The sequence below is a fragment of the Equus przewalskii genome, chromosome 1 (genome assembly GCF_037783145.1).
Source record: "Equus przewalskii isolate Varuska chromosome 1, EquPr2, whole genome shotgun sequence".
In the NCBI taxonomy this organism is placed as follows: Eukaryota; Metazoa; Chordata; class Mammalia; order Perissodactyla; family Equidae; genus Equus; species Equus przewalskii.
The window spans coordinates 8,419,194-8,432,894 of NC_091831.1; the positions used below are offsets into that span (position 1 = coordinate 8,419,194).

The following is a 13,701-nucleotide window of genomic DNA, read 5'->3' on the forward strand; positions in this document are numbered from 1 at the left end:
GGTCCCCTGCGGGTGGGTCTCTTCTGTAGCATCCCCGCCTCTGGGACGGCCTCCCTGTCCCCTGCGCAGGCCTCTGCGGCCACTGTGTAACTTCTCCATTTGTTGCTATACACCCTGCCTGGGGAGCAGACGCACACTCCTTTGAGGCCCCCTTCCTGGGGATGCAAGCTGACAATGCTTCTGGTGGGGGGTAATTTGGCTGTAGATCCATAAAAAGAATCACAATCTTCAACCCCATTTCTGGAAATCTTTCCTAAAGACTTAATTCTAAAGAGACCTCATACGGAGTCTGGCATGTGGAAAATTGCTGCACCGAAGGAAAAAGCTATGGGTGCCATAGAGATGGCCATGCCGGCACTGTGTACAACAGAAGGGGCCAGTCAGATGCCCAGCACAGGGGAGGGGTTACGGCTAGTATGTTTATCTGCTCCATAAAATATGATGCAGCTATGAACAATGGCCGGGGGCGGGGGAGGTAGACGAGGAGAGTTATCTGTGCACATGACCATGGCTACAGAAGGGAGCTGGCAGAGGCTGGAGGAGACAGCTGGCTGTCTCAGGGAGGTAGGATAATGGGTGGGACCTTCTCTCTAAGTTCCCTTGGAGGCTGCAGGAATGCTATGTTACATACGTTATAAGAAAAGCAGTTTCTGCAGCCCAGCCAAATAGGACAAGGGGTGCAGTGGCCCTCCTGGACCCAGCGGCTCACCAGCCACAGGAGGGGCAGTCCAGGCCAGCCCTGTTCCTGGGGCCCAGCACCTGGAAAGGCGCCTGCTCTGCAGAGCGTGTCAGTTAATTACAGAGCACCCTTAGCTGAGCCAAGTGCCCCGGGGGTCCCTGCAACGTCAAACAGACGTTGACCGCCACCCAGAGACCGCCCAGGGCTGGCCCTCACTGGAGGCCATCAGATAGGCCCAAACCCACCACCTTCAGGACAGAGAACCCTGGGGGCACACAGCACGTCCACAGAGGCACCTCATTCCTGTCCACCCGGAGAAGACTCCACATCCCACCCCTGGGAGGAGCACACAGGAGTGAGCGGTGTGCTTCGGGTTACGTGGCCGGCACGTGGGGGAGCTGGGACTCACGTACTGGGCTGACTGCGATGCTGGCATCTTCCCTGTACCCCTGGACAGAACAAGCCCCCAAACAAGGCAGATGAGCCCCCAAACCCAAGGGCTGGAAGGACTTCAGGGTACAACCCCTCATTACTCACTGAGGCCCACGGAGGGGCAGAGGCTGGCCTGAGGCAGCCCAGCAAGGCAGCACCGAGATGGGAAGACTCTATGTCCTCGCAGAGAGCTGAGCCTGGTTCTGCACAAAAGGCCGTCCGCCTGCCACTCACGGGCAGAGGCCCCAGCAGAAGGGGTCCCTGGGTTCCCTTCTCCCCGGGACTCTCTCTCTCTCTTGCCTGTACTTGCAACACTGGCTGGGGGTGGGAGAGTGGGTATTCCTCATCAGTTCCTCTATACAGATGGGGAAACTGAGGCACAGAAACGGAGGGCTTGGAGCAAACCGGGGGGGAGGCCAGCGCCCCTCCCCCTGTATTTATTTAGCATCTTCCACCCAGGCCAGGTTCCCCAAAAAGCTGACGGACACCACCTCATTCATCACAGTCCAGACGGCACCTCATAAATGGTCAAAGCCGCCCAGTGAGGGGGCCATTCATTCCAGCCCTCGGGGACGCCAGCCTGCCGGGGCAGCGTGCCCCACACTGGGTCGATTGTGCGTGCAGGGACCCCATCCAAGCTGCCCTGGCTCCTGGCGGGCCGCCTCGCCCTGGACGATTCCTAGATGGAATCTTGTTTTCTTCAGTTTCATCTCCAGTCCAGGAAGACGAGCTGCTCCTCCAGAACGTTTACTCAACACTGCTTTGATTTTCCTCAGACCCTGGTCCTGTCCCACGATTCATTGGGAAGCCATAAACTGGCCCCAAACAAGCCTGCCCTGTGGCTCGGAAAACCCTGGAAGCAGCTCCAGCAGCCTCCATCCACCGGCCAGCTGTGGGTGGGGATGGTGGCAGCACTCAGATGTGTTTGCTCAGTGGTCCTCAGGGGGGCGCTGTCCTCTTTACAGATGGGGAAACTGAGGACCGGGAGGGGGAGTCTGGCCGTTGGCAGTGGTTTAGGTTCAGGCTTCTGAGGCCAGGGCTTTCCCCAGGTTCAAGGAACACCCCAGTGACTGCTCTTCCCCCAACCCTCTCAGCCTCAGTGCCCTCCAGTGACCTCTCGGACTCGAGCCCCAGGTTTGGTGTATTTAAGGGCTCAGGGATGGTGGGATCAAGGACTGGCAGGCCAATTTGGTGACGGGTGGGAAGGTAACAGGACCCTCTTCCTCCTGGTGCTGTGTGGGTTGAGGGTTCCGTGGGAAGCAGGGCCCCAGATGCATCCTCAACCCGATTCCTTCCTGGGCACCAGGTGCTGGGCACAGGGCCTGGCACACACAGGAATGCGATCCTTCACTGGTCCCTTGGCCCGGGCGTGTGCCAGGACCACACTGTTCCAGTGACTGAGGCTTTACACCATTAACATCCGAGAAGGCCCATCTCCCTCATGCCCCACCCCACCAAGGTTTCCAGACTATTTCCTTGATTATTTTTCCATACATACTTGAGAACTAACTTGTCCAGTGTGTTTTACGTGGTGGGGAATGGAGGGAGCAGAGCACATGACCCCGCTGGTGTCTTAAATTGTCCCTAAACAAAGTTCTTCAGCAGGAAAAGCCTAATTTCCTCCTCAGAACTGTAGGAAGTGGACTGGGAAGTGCTGCCAGCTCCATTTCTACAGGCCCGAGATCAGACGTGAGATGAGAATGCTGGTTCTCAAATCCGGCTGCTCATGGGAATCACCTGGGGAGCTTACAATTAGAAAAATGACGTGCCTGGTATCAAAGCTGCGGGGTGCAGCCAAACAAGGACCCAGAGGGAAATTTATAGCACTAAACACTTAAGTTAGGAGGAAACGTCTCAAATCCATCATCAAGCTCTCACCTTAAGAAACTAGAAAAAGAAGAGTAAATAAACCTCAGACAAGCAGAGGAAGGAAATAATAAAGATCAGAGCAGAAAACAATGAAACTGAAAACAGAAAAACAATAGAGAAAATCATTGAAACAAAGAAGGAGTTCTTTGAAAAGATCAATCAGAAATGCTAATTGAATGATACCTAAACCTCCTCCCAGAGATTTTCACTTAGCTGGTCTGAGGTGTGGCCTGGGGGCGGGTGGTCCAGTCTCCCCAGGAGATTCTGATGGACAGCGCTGTCTGAGGACCACCTTGCTCCCACGTGCAGACCCCTTGAGGGCTGTCCTGCAGGAAGAAAGAGCAGCCTGCCACGGGATAATGCCACAGTTTCCTGTAAGACAAGGGAGGCAGCACAACGCCAGCCACTGGCTGTGTGGTCCTGGGCAAGTCCGTTTCCCTCCGGGCCTCAGTTTCCACACTAGACTCTGACCTAGACCTAACGTTCTCCACTGTGCTGCTTGGAGCCTCAGCTTCCCAGACGAGGCTGGGGCTGCAGGGTGGGGGTCAGGCTGCCAGGCCTCAGGAGCCCTGCCTGCCCGCCTCTTCCACTGGGGGGTGGTGTGGACTCTGCCCTCGCACCCCAGGCCCTGGGCCTGTGAATGCAGCCCCTCAGGTCTGCTCCACTGTCAGGAGGCCCTGCCCCGTGCTGTGGTGGCCTAAGTGGCCCCTGCCACCGTGATGGCCGAATTCGTCTCCTTCCAGAACTGCACGGGCCTTCCCTCCGCACGGCAGGGCCCCGTCTTTTCTCTCTGTCAGGCCACCCCCGCTGGACACTCACAGGAGGCTCGCTGGAGGGGCAGGCGCGGGGAGCCGACCCTCCTGTCCTGCCTCCCTTTCAGTTAACAAGCCCGGACCCCGAAACAGCACTGCGTGCAGCCCCACCTCACCGGTTCGGCGGCTGTGCCCTGCAAACTGCACACCCTCTCACGAGGCTGCTCTGTGCACCCCAGCGAGAACCGAAGAGACAGGACACCTCACCCTCAGCCATGGCGGAAACGGTGTGAAAGAACGGTGACCTTGGGCCTCAGGAGGGGAGGGAGTTTTTCTCTCTGGGACAGGGCTCCTGTTTCCTGCCAGGAGGTGGGCGACGGCTTTACCAAAAGCACAGTGCCCTCCCCGACATTACGGGGCACAGCCAAAGCTACGAACCCACTCTTGGTCCCACAGCAGTGCTGGGCCTAGGACCCTCAGTGACACTCAGCTGGGGGAAGCGGCAGACCCTGACAGAGGGTCCAAGGCCCAGCACTGCTGTGGGACTAAGAGGGTTTACTGCCCCTTTCTGAGCTTGCTTCCTCATCCACAGAGCAGAGGCCCGACCACAGCACTGCACGAACTGGCGGGCAGAGTGGGTCTGCCGCGTCTCTCAGCTGGGTGTCACTGGGTGCCTCCCGTGGGACGGGCCTACCGTGTGTACGTCAGGAAGCCCTGGGCAGATGGGATAGACCCTACCCTGCCTCCTGCAGCTCCTGCCTGGGGCTGACAAGTCCCAGTCCCAGCACGGGTGGGCCGTGGGGTGCTGGGCTGGGGGTGGGGAGGGCTGGGCCGGGGGGAGCCCTGTAACCCCATCACAGAGGGGCTGTCTCAGCGAAGGCCTGGAGATGCTCGCCATTGCCAATGCCCACATCACACTTTGACTCAGAATTCTGGGCCAGGAAAAGTTCTTTTGGCTCTGAGGGCACCTTTGGAGCACAAGCAAGACCCCCTTGACTGTGTATCCTTCATCCCCTCGCCGCCAGGAAAGGCAAGGGCAAGGCCAAGTGGAGAGCCCGCACGGCGCCGCCCCTCCCACCATGGGGAAGAGGTGGGCGTATAAATACATAGAGGGATTATTAATTAATCCAGGCCTTTTAAAACATCACAGGCATAAAGAGGAATGCCAACAGGGACATCCGGCTGCAGCAAACCCCTTGTGGAAGGTTTCAGCATTTCCCGGTGGCCACCCATGGGCACCGCCACTCCCTGGCATTCGGTGGCACTTTCCTTTGCACAGACCTCAGCCAGTGCTAGTTCTGCACCCCATCCCCAAAGTGCTCGCGGTCTGTGCTCTCCCACTTCATTTCATGTGCGTGTGGAATGAGACAGAGGAAGAGAGAAAAACGTTATGTGAATGAACGAATGAGCCCTTCACACTATTCTTTGGAAAGAATGATGGATTAAAAACCTGCAAAGCCAGTCAATTGCACATCTATTTTTCTAAGGGGGCAGGGTAGGGGTGGAGAGAACTTTCCTGAAAGGACTTGGCCTTGAAACATTAAGTCAAGCAACTGGATTTGGCAGCAGCCAGCTTCCGAGCACGCCAGCCTGAAGAAACTGCCGGACCAGCACGCTGCATCAGGGCAGGAATAATAGACTCATTCAAAGCTGAGCCCCGGAGCTGGAGAGCTAGTGCACGCAGGGGGCCTGCAGATCAGAGGGGCTGCAGCCCCGGGGACCCCGACCTCAGCTCTGCAGCCATGGCCAAGGCGCCCAGTGGGGACCACACAGATCTGTCCCCACAGATGTAGGAGAGCCAACAGGTCTGTCGAGATGGACAGGAAAAGGCCTCGCTCCGTCCATGCTATGAACACAGCAAGCAAGTGCCAGTGAATGGGACTTCCACTGTCCTTTCCACTGTCCCTGGGGCCACCCCCTGACAGGCGATTGAAGTCTCGAGGGGTGAGCCCTCCAGCACGACGGCCTTCCACGGAGCCCGATCCTCATATACATCAGAGGTCCAGCTCCTCCCCACTCATCCGGCCTGAACAAAGGGGCAGTGCTGAGCCTGCGTAGCCACTGCCCACACTTTCTCCTGGTTGCAGTCCTGCGTGGGCCCCTGAGATCATCAACTGTGTCTGAGTGACTCCGTGGCTGAGCCCGTGTCACCTTTTGAAGCCAAGTTTCAATTTCTGCTGATGGCCTTCGCCTTTGGAGGTACAACAGAAGCCAGAAGGGTGGGCACAGCGGAATCAAGCATTGGCAGCTTTGGGAACAGATGAGAGAAATGAGGACCTGGGACGCATGCTGTGAGCAAGTCTGGCCGCCACCAAGGGGGCTCCGTCTTTATGTTCTGAGCCGCTTATTTCGGAAAAGGTGCCTGCCACACATAGTCCTAACTCCCTTCCTCCTCTGCTCCGCCTGCTTCGAGCAGCTCCTCCTTCTGCGCAGACTGCCCCAAAGGCTGTGTGTAGACCCTGCAGCACGGAACAAGGTCTGCCAGGGGCTGAATGAGGCTGGGCAGAAGCCTCGGGCCTCGCAGAGGACAAGCCTTTTTCTCTTAGATAGTTCAGCAGAGAGGGCCCCAGGAGATCATTTTGGAGTCCACATTAGCTGCACCGCCGGGCAAAAGCCTTGATTTATGGACCCTCCACCATGGCTATAAATAACCACGCTTTGCTGGCAACACAGCAGGTCAAGAAAGCGAGCGTCTGGTTTTCCCCAAACTTTGCTCTTCCTTCCTCAGCTCCCAGAGCACACTGCAACGTGGGGACCAGCCCCTGCGGAGGGTGGGTCAGTGCCCCTGGTGCCCCTCACTGATGCCCTCTGTGCCCCTCAGTGCCCATCCCCAGCACCCCCCGTCCCCCAGTGCCAGGTGAGTGCCAGCAGTAGAGGGAGGGGATGAGGTTGGGTTGTGGTATGTCCCCCCTTGGAAGGCAGACTTATCCCCTGCAAGCTGTTGTCATGGGAGATCCTGAGGAATGAGAAGCCACCAATATGGATATTTTTGTGCAGACATTTGCAAAAACTTCTATTTTTTTAAATTAAAAAGTATAGATTGCTGCTCTAGAGAGCAATGCTTTGCGGTGGCTGGACCCCATGTCACCTTGGAGGCGAGGCCCAGGCTGACACGCGCTGTGCCCATGGCTCCCCCGGGCTGGGCACGCATGGAGCCCTAGACCTCCACGAATACCTGTCCAGCGGGTCACACTGCTCAGCCTTTGGCTCTCCTCGCACGGCGCCTGCGAGTGAGGTCTGCTGGGGCTGGGGGGCAGTGGGACTCTCCCTCGTGGCTGGCAGTGCTGGTGTGGGGCCTGCGGGTCGGGGATACCCTCATTACAGAGGCTGGCAGCCCTGTCCTCAACCTGCATCCGCACTCCGCCAGGGCTTCCACGCTCTCCTTGTGCTGGGGAAGGCTTGCAGGGTCAGCGTCAGTCCCGAGACGTCTCAGCAAACGTTTCTTGGCTTTTCTTTTTTTAACTCAGGGTGAGTTCTGGCCATACTTGAGAATGAACAGCCAAAGCAAAGGCCATAGGGGCAGAAAGGGGGACAGCGGTGATGGGGGAGGAATCGGGGCAGGGCTGGGGCACATCTCAATGGGGGCATGGGCCAGGCTACCGGCTGCCACACCGTCAAGGTCACCCTGGCCTCAGAGTTGAAGGAAGGGGTGGAGAAGAAGGGATGAATCAGAAAGGGAGAAATAAACATTCAGACTGAATCAAGGAGCAGGAGGTGAAGTGACAGGGCCCAATGTGAGAGAAGGAAGGTGGCTTTGGCCAAAATGACAGGGCAGAGGTGCTCACTACACCCCCAGGAAAAGCTCTCCTGCCATGGCCTGTTGAGTAGGGGCAGCCTCACTCCTCCGTGGGGGCCCACACGCCAGCCCAGGCTCCCACGGCCCTCTGGACCTACCACCCCACTCAGTCCCAGGTGGCGCTCGGGAAGGCCTGAGGCAAAGGTGACCTGGGAGCCCTCGTGAAGCTGCCAAGGCGCTGACAGGGGCCGCGCCAGGGCCTCCGCGCCCAGGCTTGAGGAGAGACAGCTGGAAGGGGCACTGTGCCAGCTCCAGCACGGGCTCCAGCTGGGGCTCCATCTTAAGGGCACTGCTGGCTGGGACCAGGGTCCAGAGGTCAGGGGCAGAGGTGTCTGACTTAAGGCAAATCCCCTGACCCCAGAGCCTTCTGAACTCCTTGGGCTCTTCTCCAGATACCTGGCCTCCCCATCTAAGCGTTACTGAGAGTCATCAGACTTGGATGGCGGAGGGGTCAGAGCCTAGCAAACGCTCCTGCTGGGTGGCACATCTCACGGACTTGGGAATTCTTTGCTCTTTCCACCTCCTCCTCGTCCCTTCTCTACAACTCACCCAGAAACCCCTTTATTGGTTCACTTCTGACTGCTTTGTGCTCTGCAAAGACTAGACCTACAGTGTCCTCTCTGCATGACCCCCATACATCTTCTCTCCCAGGGTTATGTCAGCGCAACCACTGACAAGCACTAAGGATGAAATCAGCTGACATTTACATGGCTGACACCAGTTTCACCCCAGAAAGAGCTGTGGGACTGAATTTTCTTTACTAGAACATAAATTAAGTGGGCTGCACACAGTGGCGTGCTGGAGCTGGTGTGTACTGACTGTGCGCATCTCCTCCCAACTCCATGTTCAGTGACATTGCATTGATGCTCAAAATCAGCCACGATGGCAGTATTTACACCGTGGAAAGAGGCAAGTGCTACCAATCAGGGCTTTTTTCCCCTGAAGGGCTAGTTGTTAATTTAAAGCACACCACTTGAACTTGTTAATCCTCCAAGTTCCCCTTAGTTAAAAACAATTCCATGGGATGATGATTTATATGCTCACGTATACATGGCTTGTGTTCCCAGATGCACGGTAGGGCAATTTCCAAGATCATGACAATAAAACTTAATTACTATTAATCCAGAGAAGGTCTGTTGAAATGAGCAAACCTTTACTGTATAAAATTGTTCTGAGTCACTAACATTAACATTAGCAGGTGAGGTCCATGGGAGAGCTGCGGCCTCCTGCCCGCCTGTGGGCCTCCATGAAGGCCGTTTCCTGACCGGAAAGCCTACCCCTCTCTACCCGTTCGAGAATCTGCCTTTCCTTCAAGACTCAGCTCAGACATCTCCTACTCTGTGAAGCCTCCTTGGTCCTTCACAGGAGTGGCTGGCTGTGCCCTTCACTAGGCAGACCCCCTCCTGGGCACAGAGCCACGTCCCCGGGCCAGCCTTACGACTCTGTGCTGAGTCCACGTCTCTCTTCTCCACAAACCTGGGAGAGCCTACAGGGCAGGGTCGTCCCTCTGACCTTGACAAGTGATCACCGTCCACACGAGATCAGGCCTGGGGTGGGGGCGGTTTCCCTCACCTCTGCTCCTGTGCTGGGAGGGAGGAAGAGCAGGGGAACCCTTCAAGCCTTTCTCTCCCCTGGCCACACCTCTACACGGAGGAGTGACTAACCTCACTGACCTTTCCCCCGCCTCCCTGCCTCTCATGGACAGAAAGGGATCAAGGCAGGGACCCACTCACAACATCTGGAGCAGCTGCTGGGCCAGGACGGGGAGGGGCAAGGCGCTTCAGGACTCTCCTGCTTCACCATCTGGGACCCTCAGCCTGCCAGCTTAAGAAAAATGTACTCTAAAATGCTGTTTTAAAAACAACATCTAACAGGAGTGCAATTCTAATTACAACAGCATCAAAAAGAATAAAATACATAGGAACAAAGATTAACAACAGAAATGTAGAACTTATACTCTGAAAACTACCAAATATTGTTAAAAGAAACTTAAAAAGATCTAAATAAATGGAAAAACATCCCATGTTCATGGAATGGAGGACTTAACATTGTTAAGATGGCCACATTCCCCAAACTGAGCTACAGATTCAGACAATCCCCATGAGATCCCAGCTGACTTCTTCGTGGATTTTGACAAGTTGATTCTAAAATTCATACGGAATTGCAAGGATCCACAATAGCCAAAACAATCTTGAAAAAGAACAAAGAGGGGGATTCGCACTTCCCTATTTCAGAGCTTACCACAAAGCAACAGGAATTCAGTCAGTGTGGTACAAGGATGAACAGAAAGATCAATGGAATAGAACTGAGAGTCCAGATATAAAACTTTGTGTGTGGTTATCTGATTGTCAACACGGATGCCAAGACCATTCAAAGGCAAAAGAACAGTCTTTTCAACAAATGGTGCTGGGACAACTGAACAGCCCCGTGCAAAAGAATAAAGTTGTATCCTTATCTCACACTATGGGCAAAAATGAGCTCAAAATGGCTCAAAGATCTAAATGAAAAACTAAATATGAAACTCTTAGGAAAAAACCGAAGGATAAATCTCCATGGCCTCAGGTATGTAAAAGATTCTTAGATAAGACACCAAAAGCATGAGCAACAAAAGAAAAAATAGATAATTTAGACTTCATCGAAATTAAAAACTTTTGTGCTTCAAAGGACACCATCAAGAACGTGCAAAGACAACCCAGAGAATGAGAGAAAATATTTGCAAATCATATATCTGATAAGGGCCTATATCCACAATATATAAAGAACTCTTAGAACTCAATGATAAAAAAGACAAACCAATTTAAAAATGGGCAACAGATCTGAACAGACATTTCTCCAGGGAAGATACACAAACGGCCAATAAGTCCATGAAAAGATGCCCGACCTCATTAGTCATCAGGGAACTGCAAAACCACAATGATACCACCTTCCCACCCACTAAGATGGCTAGAATCAAAAAGTCAGATAATAACAAGTGCAGACAAGGGCATAGAGAGATCAGAACCCTCACACACTGCTGGTGGGAATGTAAAAGGGTGCAGCTGCTTTGGAAAACAGTCTGGCAGTTCCTCAAATGATTAAATGTAGCTACCATACGAGCCAGCAATTCCACTCCTAGGTCTATACACAAGTGAAAGAAGCCGGTCACAAAAGACCACATATCGTATGGTTGCATTCATACGAAATGTCTAGAATAGGGAAATCTATAGAGACAGAAAGTGGATTCATGGTTGCTTAGGGTGGGGAGATGGGGGGTTGCTAGATGAGAAGGGTGGTACACGGTTTCTTTTTGAGGTGATGCAAATCTTCTAAAATTGACTAATGGTGATGGTGTGTGAAGATACTAAAAATCACTGAATTGCACACTTTAAATGGGTGAATTGTTCAGTTGTGGATTACATCTTAACAAAGCTGTTTTAAAAATACACATTTAACTGGACTGATAACAAATATGGAAAGTTGATATATGACAGAGGTGGCATCAAAAATCATTGGGAAAGGGTGGGCTATTAAAAAACAGTGTTGGAACAGCTGGTCATCCACACAGAAAATAAAATTAATTATTTTCTATAATTAGTCCCTGCCTCACACCATGCACACGAGTCAACTTCAAGTAGATTTAGCAAAGCAAAACTTTAAAAACTCTGGAGAAGAATGTAGAATATCTTTCTGACTATGGGAAAGGGAAGATATCTTAGACAAGGTGCAAAATGCATGAACCATGACAAATGATTAGTAATCTTATTGTATTTCAATTTAAAACTTCTGTTCAATAAGATGCCATAAGGAAAATGAAAAAACAAATCACAGACTGGGAGCAAATTTTTGCAACACAGATAACTGACAAAGGAGCAGGAGTAGAATGTATAAAGAATGGTTACAAACTCATTTAAAAAATGACAAGCATTCCACAGTAAAGGGTACAAAGGACAAGAATAGATAATTCACAAAAAGGAAACTGGAATGTCACTAAACATTTGAAAAAGTGCTCAACCACACCCAAAGTACGGGGAACACAGATTATATTAAAACGGGATACTGCACACTCTGCAGATTTGGAAAAGTTTGAGAAAAACCTCACAGTACCAAGAATTGGAAAGGATGTGGGAAAATGGGATTCTTTTCCACTGCTGGAGGGGACAGAAATGGGCACTCCGGAGTGGCCGACGATCTCTCATTAGTACACTGTGAATGCTCGTCCGCTCCGAGCCAGCTCTCCTGCCTCGGAATCAGGGTTTACTAAACTTGCCTGATAACAGGAACCAATGAAGCATTGCTGAAAGAAAGAAAAGATTCCCGGGTCCAAAACTCAGACCTGCCAGGGACAGACCTGGTATCTGTATATTTAACAAGCTCTCCAGGGTGATGCTTATTACCCAGCAAGTGTGGGGAAAATTGCCCTAAAGAAAGCCCAGCACATTTGCACAAGGAGGCCTGCCAACACTTCACCACCGCGTGATTTATAATCATGGAAACGTTGGAAACCATCTACACGTCCATCAACAGGAGACTGGAATACAAATTGTGGGGCAGCCATACGTTGAAACGCTACAGCGTAACTCTGGCCTCCTTCCTGGCCAACCCTGAAATGCTCATTGCCAGAGGCTGGCCAGGCCTCTAAATAAATAGGTCCTAGGTGCGATTTCCCCTGATGGCGCCATGTCGCATGAACACAGCTGAGGAAGGCTGGACAGCGTTCAGTGCTGTGGTTCTTCTACCTTCCCAGCAGCTGACTGTTTCCATCAGGAGGCAGGAGTGACTCACACCCACGCGTTCCAGGTGGTGGAGGGGCTGCCCGGAGCAGGAGTGCCTTCTGCAAAGGGCACGCCAAACCCTGGTGCCGTGAGATGCTCCTCGAAAGAAAAGTTCTGTGGTCAAGCTAGTTTGGGTTGCTTCTCAGCCAGGTTGCCTACCACAGCACTGGGAAGACCTGCCTTACAGACCCAGGGACCCAGTGACAGCGTCTGGGACACCTCCAGGGGCACATGTGTCAGCACTGGACCGTAAGCACGTTAGTCTACAGCAGCCAGCTTTTCCCAGACTAGTCCCTGCAGAACCCCTTTTCTGTGGAATCCCCTTTACTAGACACCCCTCTGACCTTCGATGGGGCCTCTGAGCAGCCTGATATGGGTGGGGCCAAAGATCAATGATGCACAGCTCATTGATCTTTGGATAGATGCTTTTGGATAAATGGTGCCTCTTCCCAAAGGCCAAAACCACAGTGTGTGAGCCACGACTGAGTGCCCACTGGCGGCCAGGCTGCACAGTGGTGGGGGCGCCAGGGCAGAGCGCAGAGGCCCAGCCCTCCAGGTGCCCACAGCACTGCTCAGACCCCACCAGCTTTGGACGCACGGCACAGTGTGAGTTCCTCATGGCCAGTGCTTGTGCCTGGGTCCCCTGGGGTCTGTGCCCCCTTGGCACCTGGCACAAGGCACACAGGTACCTGGACACAGGTCACAGGGAGGACACAGGAATGTCCTTCCCAACTGTCATCCCTCCTTACCCCTGCCAACGCTGGGTTAGGTGCTGTCCTGCCAGCTCCTTTGGCCCCTGAAACCCCGAGTCACGCCTGTGCCCTGTGGCTCATGTCAGGTGGGGCTCACAGAGCCACCCCTGAAGGCCCATGCTCAGCACATAGCCAGCAGCCCCCGTGCGGAGTTATACACTGGGAACCAGGGCAGGGGTCGCAGGGAGAGGTCTCTGGAGGATTCCTGGGGGCGACACATCTGGGGGGCCTGGAAGGGCAATGGGAACTGGACCCATGGCCATGGGAGGAAAAGCACCCTGGTGTGTGTGCTGGCTCCTGTCCTGAGGGCCAGGGAGCGGGGTTCTGAGCTGGGGACCACTCTCCTAGGGCCCCCAGGCCCCTCAGCTAGCCACCGCAGCCAGGCACTGAGGAGTGCTCAGTCCAGCCTCTGGAAAGAGCAGCTGGGACAGGTGAGAAAAGGCCTAACCCAAGTGCTGGTTGTCATGATTTCCTCAGTCAGCTTCCCTGGCTGGGCCAGTGCTTGGACGCTGGTGATCATGACAGTGTGACCTCACCCCAGGGAGCTCACAGCCTGCGGGACGGGGGACACACACACATGGACGAATCATCAGGCAGCAGTTAGAGTAGCTAACCACAGTGTGAATGCAGCTGCGATAGAGGAAACGCCGTCTGCTGAGAAGGGGATCAG

The 13,701-nt window shown here is 53.8% G+C and overlaps 1 protein-coding gene across 4 annotated transcripts in view; it reads right to left on the reverse strand.

Moving 5' to 3' along the window:
• The window catches only part of LHPP (phospholysine phosphohistidine inorganic pyrophosphate phosphatase), a 139,344-nt gene that overhangs the window by 16,641 nt on the left and 109,002 nt on the right, over positions 1-13,701 (reverse strand). For 2 of the 4 annotated variants that reach the window (XM_070631603.1, XM_070631586.1), the window contains one exon: positions 3,164-3,352. The exons of the other annotated variants lie outside the window; for them this stretch is intronic. In XM_070631603.1, the coding sequence (XP_070487704.1) occupies positions 3,164-3,352 (189 nt within the window). The remainder of the gene's footprint in view (positions 1-3,163; positions 3,353-13,701) is intronic. 4 annotated transcript variants of the gene reach the window in all.